We start from the raw sequence: 17,301 nt of genomic DNA on the forward strand, positions 1-17,301 counted from the left end.
TCCTGCCTCTCTACACTGGAAGGGGAGCAGATCTGCAGCTCTGAACTCCTTCCCCTGTAAATGGGATCCTGCAAGTGAAGCCAGTCTGCAGTGGGGAACATTGACTCCTGCTGCAATGACTCGCACAGGGTAATTTCACCTTCTCCCAGCCTTCAAGGCTCACACCAAGAAAGGGGATACAGATGGAACTGGCCCAAAGCACCATCCCTTTTGGAGAAGTCTGGGCTTCCTAGCTCTCCAAAGATTGCTAGCACGGCAAGGAGGGACCCTCGGGCTGAGCCGGCAGTGGTCAGCATGTCCCCGAGAGCTGCAGAGGCCAAGGGGAACCAGGGATTCCCAAGGTGCCCATCGGGAGCCAGCTGGGGCTTGGATAGTTTCCAAAGGACTACTCACTGAACTGATCAGTAGACGGGGGTAAAATCCTCTCCCAGAGCCACCACTCTCTTTGTGTCAGTTCTTCCACGAGAGACATTTCAACCCCCCTTAAAGACATCCTCCAGAAATTCAGCAGCCCCTCTGCATCGATAACAAGAAGTTTCTCCTTCAGCCTCTCTTGCCCTCTTTTCTCTGAATATTGCTTTTTAAAGAGGAATATACAGCACCAAATATACTTGATACCAGGCTGGTATACCGCCTTAGCTACTCACCAGATCAATGATGCCAATGCTATTCCAGCCTTGCATGATAGGAAGGAAAGAAATAAATGTTGGGATTACCCAGCACCCTCCAAGCATTACAGCAATGCGCAATGGAGTCATCTTGTTCCTGTAAACCAGAGGTTGGCAGCAGATAGCATAGTACCTGCAAGGAGAAAAGCGAGAACAGCCATCATCAAAGGAGACTTCCAACTCTTCTAAAAATAAAACTGTAAAGCATTTTCTCCAGCTTGTTTCTCCTGCCTTTCAAAATAAGAGAAAAAAAAAAATGAGCCTACAGCCTATTTCCACTGACTGCCTCTCACACAAGGAACTTGGGATATTTTCACAGCATGAGTAAACAAGGTTTCATAGTGCCTGGCAGGGGAAAGCCAGTATTTTCTCTTTTCCAGCTAGGGAAAATGAGGCATAGCTTAATGCTGCGGTTTGTCTGAGGTCGCAGAGCAAGGGAGTGACTTCACACTCAGCCTTCCTCTCCCTCCTTACTTAGTCACAAAGCTGTCTGCACCCTCCTTACCGTGATGAATGAGTACACCTTCCTTCCATTTAGCCGTAACTGAGTAAATATTGGGGTTTTCCTAACTGCAATGGACATTTATTTTGACAAGACTGCAAAAGCTGTTATTGCAAATTAACAAAGTGCTTCAAAGCTGTGAAAATATCAGTAAAATGAAGTGTGTTTTTCCGTAACCAAGCTCCTTTTCTACCTCTCAGGAATCAGCCTCTTGTCTGGCTGGGCTTGAACCTTCTGCCACAAAGACAGGGCAAATGTCTGCATGGGGCTTCTCGTCTTTTCATCATCAAGGGGACTTGCCCTGCACACTCCTTTCTCGTCCTGATCCATCCAACGTATTCATAGTACAACAGGTCCCCGCTCTTAAAACAACAACTAGTTATGAACTAGAAATTTCTTCTCAAAAAAATAAAAAATCGGATCTCCCGTTTGTCTGGTCCCTGCTGCTAGCAGATTTCTACATCAGGAAGCTGTATCGAACCTAAACCTGGAAATCTCATTGCTCTGAAATTAATATACGCCCATAAGCATAGCAGATGAGCAACCATATCATCCTGACGCAGATTTTTGGTGGTCCTGACCTGAAAGTCTGTTTCAGGTTCCAAATGAATTATTTGTGACCCTTAGATTTTTGGATTTCAGCTCAGTGTGTAGGAACAGGCCAGTACTGATGCTCCCAGAGCTGCAACAGGGAACCAAGGTCCAGAGACACAAGAGCTCATAAATTCTCAGGTCTTCTAAATAACCAACTCTATCATTCAGTTATGTGCCTGATTAATACATTTTCTTAGTGAATGAATAATGATCAGCTGGCAGATGTCATTTCCAGATGGGGTAAGCACAGAAATGATGCGGTACGGCGCCCCATGGGAGACGAGCACTGCACTGAACAAGTGGCCGCAGTTCCAATAATTATTTATAAAGGGAACGAATGAACTCCTGACAGGGATTTTTTTGAGTCAAGCCCCAACATCAAGGTATGATGTGTACGTAGAGAGAGCCTCACTGCTGAATGCCAGCAAAAGTCGATTTTATGAGGTTAGCAGAAGCTTGAATTAGAAACATTAAATTAGCAAACACAACTACCGCTGGACCACTAAACTGAGATGCCCATCAGAATTTCTAAGTGCCAGCAGCACATTAGACATATGTGAATGCACACATCCACATGTTTTATTCGTATGTATTAGAAAGACGTCCTTGAGGTGCACAATTTAATTCACCAAGGTTTGAGTGGGAACCAACAGTTTCATGCTAAACAGGCACAAAAATCTAAGGATTTATGAATTTTTTTAAGACCTTTTTTTTAAAGTCATGTGGAGTCAACTGAATTGCTATATTTTGATAAAATCAGATGATATATTCCACACAAAGGGTTGAAATAATATCAAAGTGTCAAAAGAAAACATTTTTTACAAGTCTCTTTGAAACAAGATTCAAAATGTCACAGGGGGAAAATGTTGAAACAAGCATTCAACTATTTCAATTTCATTATTTCTACGTTCTCTTCTGGTTTCGTGAGTGCATGAAAATCAGCCTGTTCCTCTGAACAGTTTCACTTGCAAAGAAATGGCATATTTGACAGTAACTGTTCCTTCAGAGCACAGGGCTGATGTCCCTTCCGCCCAGCCATGGCAGTCCGTGGGTCTGGCTCCTGTCCCCCCCACCACGGCCCTCCCAGCCCGCCCACAGCGGGGCAGGAGAAGCTGGATAGTTTACGGGAACAGGGTTTACTTAGTTGTGGAGCTTGCCTTCATTGGGTCATGACTTCAACGAGCGAGGGTATCCAGCCTCGAAGATACGCAAAACCCAACCGGGTAAGGCCCTGAGTGACCTAACCAAAGCAAGACAGATTTAAGCTTGAGTTGGCCCCTGGTTTGAGGGGAGGGCTGGATCAGAGACCTCCAGAGGTCCCTTCCACCCTACATTTTTCTGAGTCTATCAGACAATGAGGATCATCGTGGTCAGATTTCAGCATCTTGATGATTTCAGAGGATAGAATAAATATTTTCTTTGTTCCTAGGATAACTACCCTCCTCGTGACAACCACAATATGTTTGTGTAACCTTGTCCCGTGTTGCTGCAGCTTATTGCTTTTGGATTTCCCCCTGCTCTCCAGATTTCCTTCCCCTAGGAAACAAACTGACCTTTGAATTCAAACAGGTATTTTCGGTAATGTTTTTGACTGCTTATTAGGACAGATGGTGCTTCTCTTGCATTACCTGCAACTGCTCTTCAACTCCAAACACAAGGGAGATATAATCCGGCATATTTAACTGTTTACTGCCTGAGAGACACCTACTAGTAAGTGCCACCCAGTGCTGGACATCAAAGGATTCCTGTGACATGCCTGATGGCAAGTTACGGCAAGTCACAAGAGACGACATTTATTTGCAGAAAGGGCAAAAGAAGAAATTCAATAAATAAACAGAAAAGAACAACCAAGAAACCAGCTACCATTTCACAAGCTGAATAAGCAAACAGAAAAGGAAAACCACGATGCTGTGCTAATTAACTGCAGCAGGAAAACAATTCTTCCAAGCAGTTTGAGTTATTACATTTCTGTACTCCTCTCTCTCTGCAGCTGACAGCATTACACTGACTTGTACATGCTATTAAAGGCCATTAGAGTAAAAATTATGCCTGTAAAAATGACATCTTAAGCTCTCATATTTCTTCCTTCCCAGTGATTCAGCAGCAATTTTCCTCCACTTACATGTCAAAAGATTATTATTTATTTTTTTTTAATTTTTCTTTTTTTGCTAACTGCTGCTACTGTGATTTCCCTTGTGTTCAGAAAGCTGAGCTGCATTCCTCTTGCCCTACACTGTTATCAGCAACAAGGTTCTGCAATCAGAGTGCGGGTGACAGTTTTGCTAATGGCAAAGGAGGCAGCAAAGCCCACCGTCCACTTTTCCAAAGCTCAGCAGGATTTTCATTCAATGGCCCTGACAGTCAGATAATTGAAATCTCTGTATGCTAACAGAAGTCATTGAAGTCACACCAATTTTTGCAGTAGCTGGTGATTTGATGTATGTGATGGTTGAGGCATTTAAGCAGCTATTTATTCACTGAGAAGAAAAGTAATTATATCTCTAGGATTATCAATAGTTTTAGTCAAAAGCTGAAATAAAGGCATTTTTTTATTTTGCTTCTCTGCTTCCTTTAAAGCTAAAGCTGTTTTCCTCTGCTCATAAAGAATATCTATTATTTACTGGTATGACAGTGTGATGGATGAATATAAAGTGTAATACATACACATGATTAATATGATGTCCAACTTTAATTAAATAATAATTCTTACTACTCTCAGCCAAGACCCATGTTTCTGCAGTTCCTTGAAAATGTCCCTGTTACCTACAGCAGAGCAGATGATACGAAACACACCCTCCCCTCCACCTCTGTTATGACATTCTTTGCTGAAGGGGAAATACAAGAATCCCTTCCTGGAGCTGTAGATCTTCCAACTAGCTCCATAAAGCAAAGGTTATTATAATACTTTTCCTTTCCCATATTACACATTTGCCACATGAATGAATCAAGCGCTAACAGTTTAAAAGACGGCTCAAAAGAAGAAATCCATAGCTCCTATGGTCTTCCTTACAGCTCTTATGGCCACTGCAGATATGTCTGCCTACTGAGGGTTTGTGACCTGCCCAGCATCACCTGGTGGCTCTGTGACACAGTGCAGTGGCCCGACTCTGTCTCAAGGAACATAAATGTGATGCTCCCTGCTCTTCCAGTAGAAGTTCCAGCAATATAGGTGTAGAGGGGAACTGATTAGGGCCACGTGGATCAGTTCCCAAAAGCAGAGCCCTTGCGTTACAAACACTCTCCCAGCACCTCCAAGGGGCTGCGGGTACACTTCTAACTGGTTCACAAAAGCTATAAAAACCGCGCAGATTCGGTGAGTCAGTGCCCCAGTCTGCGGGGTGATCTCCTCCACGCTCCTACAGGCATCACCAGCAGGAGCTGCTGCAGTCACTCCTATACACGGCGTTCAGGAGCTGTAAGATCCAAATGTTTTATCCTTTCCCAACAGGACTGGCGCTTTGCCTGCCGGCAAGCTCCTCTTTACAGTCAGCGCTATGCGTAAAACCAGAAAGCAGATATAAACGCTTGGTGAACTGTACATCAGCAACACATTTGTACCTAACAGCCTTCAGCACTTTGGGTGGAGAAGACATAAATCACATTCCTCGGCAGCAGGATCATGGACAGCTTGCCTAATGTTAAACTTGTGTATATGTGACGACAGGAGATGGCAGATAAGAGGGAAGCTGTGAAGCCAAAGAGAAAATAGACAGAAAATGAACCTCAGTTATAGTCTTGCCTTGTATAACTGAACGCTGAATCCGCTGTGTCAGCCCAAGGCTTTCATGGAAATGTAAGTGTTGTAAGTCACGGGTGTTTGTTGTTGCCATTTTGCCTGTATGAAAAATCCTACACATACATGCACACACATGCATGCACACTCCTTGTATCACGCCCTGCCTTTCCTCCAAGAAAAAAAATAGGAAAGAAAGATTCTTGGAAAGCACATCAACTTTTAAATGATAACACCTGTAGTTATTACAAGTTTATAGCTTCTGGGTTCTTGTAAACAAAAAGGAAAGACTAAGACTGAGGAACAGCATTGCATCCCAACACACTGGTGACCTAGATCTGACAGCAGCACGGTTTAGCTGTGGTCCGTGGCAAGGATGGCTATTTGTGGTAGTGATGCATACTCATCAAACACGGACACGATGCTGGTGACCATTTGGACCGGAATCTGTGGTCAAGACTGAAATCAAAGGTCCAAAAACCTAGATAACAAGCTGGGCCAATAACATTAACATACATCAGTTTCTGTGGTTAGCGAGAAGCAAGCGGTGATACAGCAGCCAGCACATCTGGCCACCCATCAGCCTGGACATCCAAGCGGCTCCTCAGGCCCATGGCAAAGGGAAAAGCTGCCCCGGCATATGTCCAGAGAGCAGTCCTGGAGTCAGGGATGCTCCAACCACACCACTGCTCTTTCCTTGCCTTCTGGGCATTATAGAAATATAATTACTTAGCTGCATTAGATAATTCCTTGCCCTTGGAGAAAAATTAAAGTACCTCCCCGGTGTGCAATACAATTTTTCTTGAGCTATGGGTACGTAGACGCTAGCCTGCAAGAAGCTCCTTAGATATCACCGACAGACAAATACATACCCAGTCTTTACTAAACAGACTGGTTCTGTGGGTGGCCCACATTTAAAACCATTTGGTGTCATGTGCATGTATAAAATTATTTACATACCATATGTTTTATCATCACTGGGGCCAAAACGAGCCTAGGAAAATTTACTCAATGCTCATACTGAGTAATTTTTTAAACCCCCTTAAACAATCTAGAAAAGAGAAGACAAGAGGGTGGGAAAACCGTGGGTGCTGTTAGCTCTCTCCCGAAGTCAGGGTGCAACAGCCATGCCTGTACCGGCTCGGTGCCTCTGTGCGTCTGCTGAACCACATCTTAAACACCAAAGTGGGAATGATTTGTCGGTGAGTTCCAAAGGCAAGAGAGGCCAAAACGTGCCATCAGAAGACAGCCAGCCTCGGCCAGCTGCCACCACAGGGGACACCTGAGCCGACAGCCGGGGGGAGGCTGAGCCCGGCAGAGGGGCTCCAGGGGCTGCTCCCCCCCGGCAGCCAGCTCCGATGCTGAAGGCGCTGAACTGCACTGATGGAAAACTCTCGCAGGCGACAGGGTCATTTATTTCAGAAGAAAAACACCGCTTCTCCTAGCAGGACACAAGTTATACATAAGAATTAGGCTAGTTTGGAAAATCCCCATCCTTGCCTTTTCAGAGCTCTGCTCTGGCGCGCTCCACAAAGCCCAAACCTGAGCGTGGGTTTGCTCACTCCTGCACTCCCTCCGCGAATCCAGACTGGGCCAGAGTCTTCAGCTGAACCCTGACCAAGTGGTGAACTTAAGGAGCTAGGGTTCAGCTGACTTGTTCATGTGTGAAATTAAAACAGCACTACTGGCTTTGCTGATATTTCAGTGAAACCAGATTCTGGCCTCTGCATAACCAGATTTTTACTTTTTCTTTTTTTTTTTTTTTTTTTTAGAGAGAGATGGAGAGAGAGAACAGCTTTTTTTCTTTTCCCTTTTCCCACCGAGCAAATAAGCTATGGTGTCTAAGTGTGCCAAATAAAACAAAGTTATGCATCGCTGGTCCAGAAAGAAAAAATGTCCTAAAATGATTACATCTAACAAAATTAAATTATTATTAGAAAAAAACAACGGCCTGCTGGTGTTGAGATAATTACACTGAGAAAAATGCTAAAGAGAGCAGTTAATTGGAACTGGATAAATTTAGGTAGTAATACAAACAAACGTATGTTGCCAAACAGAGACAGAGGACTCCTTCACGGTCCCCATGTGGGTCAGTGTGTGTGGAGGGTTATTGGCAGCAACAGTGGTGAAATAAATTACCATATTTCTAGAGGGTTTGTAAAGATTAATAAAGGACAGTGCATCCCTCCGGCTGTGCCACGGCCATCTGCTCTGTTATTTTTCTTAATGCTCTCAGACCTGAATTCTGCAAATCCCACGTTAGTTTTCTTGCCGAGCTGAACAACGACAGGGATAACTCTGCAGCTACGTGTCACGTCGTGCAGCCCTTGCGGACAGTCTCTGTTTGCTCTTGCTCAGCCCCTTCCCACGCTGCCTCTCTGTTCCTCCACCTGGGAGCTGTACCAGATCAGATGCCTTTCTAGCTGAAAAGGGCATGGGGGCTTTATGGCCTGGTTCAAAACTATAGCTGGAATTTGTGTCATATAATCAGATTGCTGACTGCCTAATCTTTACTTACTGATAGCTATTTAAAACCTAATAAGTCTCCCCACTAATAAGCTCCCCCCGCCCCTGGCCAGCCAGCAGATGTTTCACAGAGCACTGTTTGGCTCAGCTGCTTTCTTCCTGTCCTTGAGGAAGACATCACGCTCTGGACCTCGAGCCCTTTGGTGAGCCAGTCGATCCTGCCGTGCCCCAGCTGCATCAGCAGGGACACCGTGCAAAAGAGACGAGCACGGGGAGCGATGTGATGCAGCACTGGAGGCAGCAGGCAGGGTGGGCAGAGCCAGCGACCACCCCAACCTCGCCGCTCCTCTGCCCCCCACACGTGCCCTCCCACCCGGCACAGGGAGAGGACTACCTCTCCAGATGGGCTGCCACGGCAGAGCACCGGGCTTTGGGAGTCTCGAAAACATCATCTCTCTCAAGGGATCATGCTAATTTGATGTCTGAACAGTACATTAATGTTAATTAATGTTTGTAAATGGCGCAACAAGCATCTGCCACTCTGGTGCTCCAACACTCTTTGGATACATCTGCTTTGCTTTAGCCTTGATTTAGCAGTGATTATGGGGTATGTTTGAATCCCAGTAAGATTAGCGTTGAATATACAAACAGACAGTTAGGTCCATTTTGTTGTGTGTTATACAGCAAATTGCAAATGTTTCGCACACGCCAGGCAAACAGTGTACCTAGTGCCCAGCAGAGACGCAGACTTGGAGGAAAGCTTCCCGGGCTGGAGGAGGCAGAGACAGGGTGCAGGATGCTTTGGTTGCATGAAAACCAGAGGTGCCAGATGTGCACCTAAGCCCAGAAATACAGACATTTAGGACCTATTTGTTTCTCTGTTGTTTTGGGTTTTTTTTTCCCCAAAGACTTTGAGAAGTAATTCTACTGCAAATTCTACTGCAAATATTAGAGAAGAAAATTGCCTTTCCTGACAGGTTAACTCTATTTGGAGATTCTATCATAGCTTCTTGGTCTATTTATAGGCAGTGCAATTATTTTTATTGCATAAGGACAAAGAATGGATAAGTATGCATAAAACGTGCAACAAATAAATAATTCAAGGCTAAATATTTCTTTCATATTAGAATACCAAAGAGATTATGAAAAAGCATAATGCAGTGACAGCAAAACTCAGATTCAGTGAGTCCTGAGCTATCTCTGACACCTTGGACAAAAACTTTTTCAGATGAGACTGAGAGTGTCTCTAAGTCTCTGAAGTTCTTTGCTCCCTGTGTCTGACCAGTACAATCAATTTACCCTGTGGTGATTTCTCCAAATTTTCTCAAATGCCTTTGAGAATTAAAGCCTGAATGCCTTCTTTCTTTCTTTCTTTTTCAGAGGCCATAATGGAAATGGATACAAGATATTATCAGATAAAAGTCTTTTCAAGCAACATTTTCTGAAAGTGTTGAAAAGAATGACTTCCCAAACTAAGTCCTGAGGGTTAGATTAACCACCCAGTTTTCTTAAAAAAAACCCCACAGTTGTATGCCCTGAAATAAAACAGAAGGCAGCAAATACATGAATCACAGAAAAAACACCAGCTAGAAGCAGCATGCTCCCGTAAACGCTAAATGAACACAGAGCAACAGCTAGCAAAAACTAAATAAAATACTGGGAAGGAAGCAGTGCTGTCAGTGCTCCTCCAAGCCAGCTGCCAGGATCGGAGAGGCAGTGGGGATGGAGAACAGGTCGACGATGGGCTGAGTCACCCTTCCCTGCACAGAAACCCAGGCATCCATCTACCTGCTCTGACATTTCAGGGATATCCACCACTACCTCCTCACCTACTCTGTCCTCTTAACACTGTTTAAGAGTCAGTTCTCACCGTGGGGAAAAAAAAAAAGAAAAAAAAAAAGAAAAAAAACCCACCCCAAAACAAGCAAAAATGGTCACAGAAATTCAAGTTTCTGCCAGAAACCTTTATAACCTAGGTCTGAGACTGCAGACAAAAGGGGGAAAGACATAGTGCTCTTGCTCATATCAGAGTGAATATTTTGAGCTGACCTGAAAGTTTCTTGAAGATGACTGCAGAATACTGCAACAATTAAACCGGCTGGAAGTCTTTTCAAATCTCAGTTAATATTTGCACAGGACAAGGGAAAGGTATACTTTGAAAGCCGGTATCTCAAGTCCCAAATGGAAAATTTGGTGCAAGCAGCTAGAAATGAGGAGACTGTGCTAGTGTGTTAAATCCTAGCTGTGAGCAGTACATGTTGAGTACACCGCTCATCTGGGTTAGGGGATGGTTACTCCATCGAGTCATTAATCACTATCAGGCTGCTCCATCAGGTACCCACATTTTAACTAATACGCACCAGGAACAGCACAACTTTTTGAGTTCAGTCTGCAAAAGGAAAAGGGTTTTAAAAACTGGCAAAGTGCTCAAGAAATAGGTGCAATTTAGTAGTTTTTTGTACTTGTTATGTATTCCAACATGACTAAAGTGTGGATATTTTTACTTTTCTTCATCTCTAGCACTGACATGAAGTGAGATTAAGATTTTCTCCTTGCCCTTCTCAGGATGGTCACAGACCAAAACATACCTGGAGATGATGCTCCCAGGACAGTCCCAGCAAGGGACTGGTACATCAGGAAGGAGAAAAAGGCGGATTTAAAAGGTTGGGTATAGCTTTCTTTCAGTATGGAAAATGGATCTATTATTCTGTATCCACCACTCCCATCCAAGCTGTGCTGAAAATCCCTGTTGTCCTGCTTGCTGAGCTGGTTTGGAACAGCAGCCAAATTCATGGCAGCAAAAGTGAATTAATCTCTGCGAAAAGGACACAGGAGTAAAGTGGGACTGTCACTGGCTCTAGGTGACCTGCAGCATGACATGGCACAACAGTAATACCCCCCTCAATGTAGCAAGGAGGAGACCATGGGACAACCTTAAGAACATGGTAAGAGCCAGAATCAAAATGTCTATGTTTTCCATGTCTTTTTCCATCAAAATGCCTCCTCTGAGAGATGGAGGGAAAGACCCCATGTTTCACTTCAATCAGAAAACAGTTACTAGACAAGCACGGTAGGAAAAATATTTAATGTCCTTGGTCTTTGTGAATGTTTAGACCTGATAGTGTTGCTAGGTGTGAGGGGTATCAGAGTTTGGAACTGCAGGCATCGAGGTCTGCTGCTTTATGGTAGAAAGCAACTTCTTCTATACAACATGTTTTCTGACCATGCCGGTGAGCAAGCACTGCAGAAATGTAAAATACACGGCTAATTCAGGAAGAAAGTCTTTCTAATAGACTGTTTGGGACATGAAAGAGCTCATGAATGAGCACAGAAATTCCTGGTCAGGTTAGGACTGTTTCTGTGCTCAAGGATGATGTCCAGGTGGATGTTAAACAACTTCAGCGATGGCTACAGTACCCTACTGGTGTCCTACTAAGCCATATTTTGAAAATCACATAAATCAGTCAGTCAATCAGAGGAAGAAATACTGCTTTAAGAGAGGAAGATGACTAGGGACAGACCCACCTCCATAATAGTTTTGTTTACAACAGTTCAGGACAGCTAGTCCAGGAGGCACCTTGGTCTGTTTTGAGCATCGTGGTGGGTAGTCTGAACTTGACGTTTGGTCCTGGGAGAACCCAGAAGCCTGGAGTCTTGGGACTCAATCAGATTCATACGCGGTGTCTGATCAAACAGAGAGTGATGAGAGCCACACTTGGGATTCTCTTCTTCACATGAGACAGAGAGATCTTGGGCTTTCTCTTTCAGCTGACACTGTCAGCAAACACAGACTTAACTGTGCCTTCTTGTACTGGGAGAAGAAACATGCATTTTGAAACATCTAAGATGAAATCTTGGCTTTTTTCATGCCAGTGGCAAAGTTCCAAATGATTACCCATGGAGTCAAAATACCATCCAAGGCGAGCTTCTACAGCAAGACTGAATGGCTAGGACAGCTATATATGCCCTGCAAAGATTAGAAGACAGAGAAAAGTTTCTGTGGCAAATCCTCCTTTGGAGAGGAGCAGCCTGTCTCGGGGATGTTGCTGTTAGTGCTCAGCTCATGGTGTTGTGTGTGGTGGTCACTGCTCTAACAAGCACTCAATAAAGTCATTTTGAGAAGAGAAACAAGAAAAACACAGTACCAGAGATTACCTAAAATTTAGCTCAGCTCTACAGCTAGTCTGCAGAGGCATCATTCTTCAGCGTGAAGGCAGCAAACAATAAAGGCTGCGATAATTATCCATGTCAGGCTGCATCCAGCCACCAGCTTTGGGAACCTTTCCTATCTCTCTGCCTGGGAGCAAAGAACAGCACATGTATGGTCAACACATGCGAAAGAGAAAGAGCATTTGTGTGTCCTGAAATAAATCCCAGACATCTGGCAATTTCAGGTTTCTCAGTTGTCAAAAATTGCTGCTGTGTTTCTGTATCCCAGATAACACAGCTCCGCTCCCTCACCCCTGAACTTGCAGAGCTTTTCAGCACACGCATCACTCACTAATTAATTCATCCTCGGCTTATTTTCAAGTAATTTGAACTACTGCCTAGTCTAATATGGCTCATGTTAGGGGGACTGCAAATATTGAGGGATCCCTCTCTGTCAGTGTATTCATAGGGAAGAAGTTTGCAGGCATTTTGGGGAAGATTTTTCTTTTGCTGTAACACTTAAGATGATCTCAGCTTTTGGGACCTTCAAATTCAGAGCTCTAAGCACTTTTTTTCAATCAATTTGGCACCAAGATTGGTGGATGTGGGTGGGTTTTTTAGCCAGCGTGTGTGTCAATTTTTAATTCTACTGTAAAGAATCTTTTTAATCCTGAAGAAATAGGAAGAATGTTTCTGTTGCAGCAATTGCCTCAAATGCACACTCAGTAAGCAGAAATCTTTAAAAGCAGGATAAAATTATCACAGAAGGACGAGGCACTTCAATGGAGCAATGCTGATGTGGGAGTCGTTCAAGCACAGCGTCCATCACCTTCAGATGCCAGGGCAGGGGGTGCTGCACCTTCCCAAAACCTTCTCAGAACACATGTGGAACAAACCTAGAGAATTAGTTTCTTCCAAAACACCGTTCCAACCCCTGCTTTCTTTCAAGACAGCTGTTCTCCTCTTCTGTGTAGTAGTCTAGTGATTAAAGCATTGGCTTGGGATGGGGGTGTGTGTGTGTGTGTGTGTGAAGTGGGCATCCCCAGACTCAGCTCCCCATTTCTCTCTGTCCAAAAGAAGGGGAATCACCTATGTGTTACTGTAGGCAGTGATGCTCACCCATTGCTACAGCAACTCTGCACCTGGTGGAGAGAATTCATGACTCTGGACAGAGAATCAAAGAGCATAGAGGGACCAGCAGAGCTCCAGGTGTTTACATTCTGATCCGAATGTTTCATTTAGTACAGAATAATCTAATCCATCTCATCTTAGGGCTTTCTTTGGTTGGGTTATTTTTTACATTTCCAGCTTCTTCTACTGAGCTGGGTGTTTGCAAACTCTGCCTCAGATCTGTTTACAAAGAAAATTTTCCTTATAAAACCGTAATCTCTGTTCTGTATCCCTAACACATTAACTCTGAGCCACACATTTCAACAGTCATAGAGCCCAGGGAGCCCCAACCCCTTCCCCACCCCCAGACAAGGCTGTCCCAGGAACATGGGGACCGATGGGCACAGGCAGCAGCAGCAAGAGCCCATGACACGGCAGGGGTCTGCATGAGGGTGGCATATGCAGGAGAAAGGGGGGAGTTTCCCTTCTGTGGACCCCACACGGGGTACCTCATCCCTTGCAGGTGCCAGAGATGAGGGTGTGCAGGGGAGGGGGGAAAATAATATTTTCCCTTCATGTCTCCTTGTCTACACAGCCCACCACATTTAATGAAAAGCCCGGAGAATCGAACTCCAACATTTTATATAACAAGGCCACATCCAGAGTGCAGTGCCTAACATCTGCTTTACTGGTAATTGGCTCAAAGTGGCAATTTGTCAACGTTTTTAAGATAATGAGCTTCCTATTTGTGTTCCAGCCATCTGAACTTCCAGATAAGGAAACGTGCTGTAGCTATTGCACATCAGCTTCTCTCTGGATACAATACGGCATGTGCCGGTGCCCCTCTCTCCCACAACAAAGGAGCGCTGCCCATCAATAGAGAAGTTAATCAAGTATCTTTTGAAGTCTGGCTGCATACAGACTCCGGACGAAAGATGCTATTTGAATACCAGTTGTCATGATGATGAGTATGATTATGGTTATTTTGGCCACATTAGTAATAATAAGTAATAGTATTTTTAAAGGTATTGAAATCTCTGCACAGAACTCAAATAAAAGCTCTAAATATTGCTTATTAGAATAGACGGTCAAAATTATTTCTTCTAAGTATTTACCTAGTAAAAAATTCTTGATATTCTGTATGAAAAGTTCTGCCATTTACCCTGAAAAACCGCAGACAACAGTAAAACAGAATTGTTTGCCATAAGTTATTTAGGATATTGGCCTCATTTTAATTTTTCAAGAAAAGTTTGAAAGAAAAGAAAGTTTTTAGGATCTCCCACAAAGCCTACGCACCCATTTCACCAGCTTTATTTACCTCCTTGTTAGCCTTCACTAGCAGAGATGTGCAAATGGATGCCTTAGAAAAATATCCCATAACGTTTAGGGGGGGGGCTGCTCTTTTAGCTCTTTCTCCATATAATCTAGTAATACAAAGCACAACGCGTCACTTAGTAATATTGGTTTTCATCTACCTATATGGCTGCTAATAGCAGGAACAGTAGTTTTGATAGCACTTGTAAGGCATGTCCAATATTTTTTGGACAAGAGAGAGAAAGGCAAGTAATTTAGCATTTCAGTCCCTGGGAAGGTGGGGGTCAGCACCACACATCGAGCTGTTCACCAGCCAAGCCCCCTCTGCAGCCCCTGGCAGGGAGCAACATCCCTGCCAAAAGGATGCACCTCCGCGATGCAGGATGCACCTCCAGCTGTGACAGCTGCAGGTCTTCCCTTCGGGTACATCTTTGAGGTGTCTTTTCTTCACTTTAAAGAAGAAACTTCTTACGTCTGATCAGTAATGTAAACAGAGCTCTGCCACAAAGCAGCTGAGAACCTGGCTTGCTCTTTTGGTACAAATCTCATTCCTTTTAAAGTTTTTCTGCACTCCTGAGGATTCAGAGAACTCTCTCCAAAACCAGCTACTGAGAGAGATTTATTGCTCTGTGGTACCCAGCAGGTTCATATTTGTCCTTTGGCTACTGCTGGATGAGCAACAACACTGAAGAAATTGAAAGCAACTGTAATTATTCTCAATGCCCTTCTGTTCATACCTGTCCAGAGAGATACAGCACAGGTGCAGGATTGACGCTGTGGTGAGCAGGACATCGAGGGACGTTCGGACCAGGCAGAACATCTCTCCATAGATCCAGTTGTCCTGAACCAACTCAATGGCTCCAAACGGCATCACCAGCACTGACACCAGCAGGTCAGCAAAGGCAAGGGAGACAATGAAATAATTGGTCTTGATTTTCCTGCAGACAAGATCACAAAATCAGGGTGGAATAGTTTCAGTGCAGCATCCTCTACATGTGGACAGACATTTCAGCTTCTGTTTGCACCTAATTTGCTCCATCACACTAAAAGGTCCTCTATAATGTGTTCCTCCCATTACAGGGTCATCCCTAGCTTGTTCCTGGTTTTACAGCTTAATATCCACCACATTCCCTGCACAAACACATCTTTCTGCTCACATAAAAGAGGCAAATAGATGCTCACAGGCCTCTGCATGTGGCTCAGCCTCACAGCTTGCATTGGAGAGTTTGGGGTGGAGGAGGGGGATTTTATTTTAACTTGCAAATTAAGAAAATCCTTCCAGAAAGCACTGAGAGGAATCTAGACTGAAACTGTAATTTTAACTTGAAGAGTACTTTTTAAATCATAACAATAAAATAGAATTAAATCCATTAAAAATCCCACACAGAATATGAATAGAGGCTCTTGAATATCTCACTCTGCTCTTGCAGCTGGTCTGACAGCTCCCAGGGGTAGCAGCGAGCCTTGAGACAGGAGTTTTGCCTGTGCCCCCTGCCCGCCCCCCCCCCCCCCCCAAATCACTGGCAGCATCTGCCAAGCTGCAGCAATGCAGCACAACTTTAACAGGACCTTGATCTGTGTGGTTTTCCGATGTTAGGATTGTTCAGAAATTTGAGACAGAAAAGGGATAAGAGGCCAACCCGCTTCTCCAAGGAGTTGCTGCTTAGCTCTGCTTTTCAGTGATTTACCTGGGTGTTTTACACTGAGCGTGCTAAAAATGTAGAGGATGGATAATAAATGATCCCACTGCCGCAATGTAAACCCGAGTGGGGACGCACTGAGGCCAGTGCAAGAGCCTGACATCGCCGCGGTGCGACGCATGGCCAGGGGCACCCTTCACCGCAGCAGTTTGTGCCCTCAGCTGTGGGAATGGGGGGGTTTAGGTGGGGATTTCCCCCTGTGCCTCCACATGGAAGGGCAGGTGGTGCCCGGCTGGGTGGGCTCACCTGAGCTGCCTGTCCCGACACACGGCCACCATCACCAGCAGGTTCCCCAGGATAGCCATCAGTATCACGGCGGAGATGAAGGTGAGCAGCACAATCTTCTCCGCTATGCCAAAGCCCTCACTCGAACTGGGGAGCACAAAGAAACAAAAGAGAAAAGAAAAGAAGCTGCAGCAGCACTGGGAGGGTGTCGCAGCACTCTCCAAACTATCAAGCTGCAACAAGATCCTTTACCACCTCATACCAGCACACTCTTCATACAGTCCCTCTGCTGCCTTCTCCTCGTCTCACCTCATCCAGAGCACGTGTTCTCTCTCCTCTTGCTTCTGCCTCTCTCACCTTCTCCCCCTCAGCTGCCCCTCTTCATTGGCTCTCAACCTCTTAGCAGGAACCAGCCACAGCTGCACCTCACCTACATCGCCCAACCCACCGCCCTGAAGCCAGCCCACAGCTGTATATTATCAATGATAATTAACCCAGCTTCATCCCTCTACAGGAGGGGATGGTCCAGGGAGGTGCCAGGCACAGGCACTCCTCTGGGCGGGCATCAGAGCAGCATCCCCACACACACCTGCCACAGCAAGGCAGCCTTCCCACCCAGACCAGCAACAACGAGCATTTCATATTTATGGGGAAATCTGAGGCTTGTGCTCATCAGCAGAAAGGCTACAGGCAAAGGATGTCCACAACGCCCGTGGCCACCCAGGTCTCCCCGTGGTGGATAAGCCGATGCGCACCGTGGAGGAGCCCATTCCCAAGAGCTGGAGTGAACCATGCCTGACTTCTGAAAGTCCCTTCCAATTCAGAGCCTCTAGACAAAAA

General features: G+C 45.0%; 1 protein-coding gene across 5 annotated transcripts in view; it reads right to left on the reverse strand.

Moving 5' to 3' along the window:
* Positions 1–17,301, reverse strand: part of HTR4 (5-hydroxytryptamine receptor 4) — a 150,146-nt gene that overhangs the window by 68,481 nt on the left and 64,364 nt on the right. For all 5 annotated transcript variants that reach the window (XM_080398102.1, XM_080398101.1, XM_080398098.1 and 2 more), the window contains 3 exons: positions 16,483–16,608; positions 15,274–15,474; positions 648–801 (listed from right to left, as the gene is read on the reverse strand). In XM_080398102.1, the coding sequence (XP_080254228.1) occupies positions 648–801; positions 15,274–15,474; positions 16,483–16,608 (481 nt within the window). The remainder of the gene's footprint in view (positions 1–647; positions 802–15,273; positions 15,475–16,482; positions 16,609–17,301) is intronic.

Source organism: Falco punctatus (genome assembly GCF_963210335.1).
Source record: "Falco punctatus genome assembly, chromosome: 8".
NCBI classification, from domain to species: Eukaryota; Metazoa; Chordata; class Aves; order Falconiformes; family Falconidae; genus Falco; species Falco punctatus.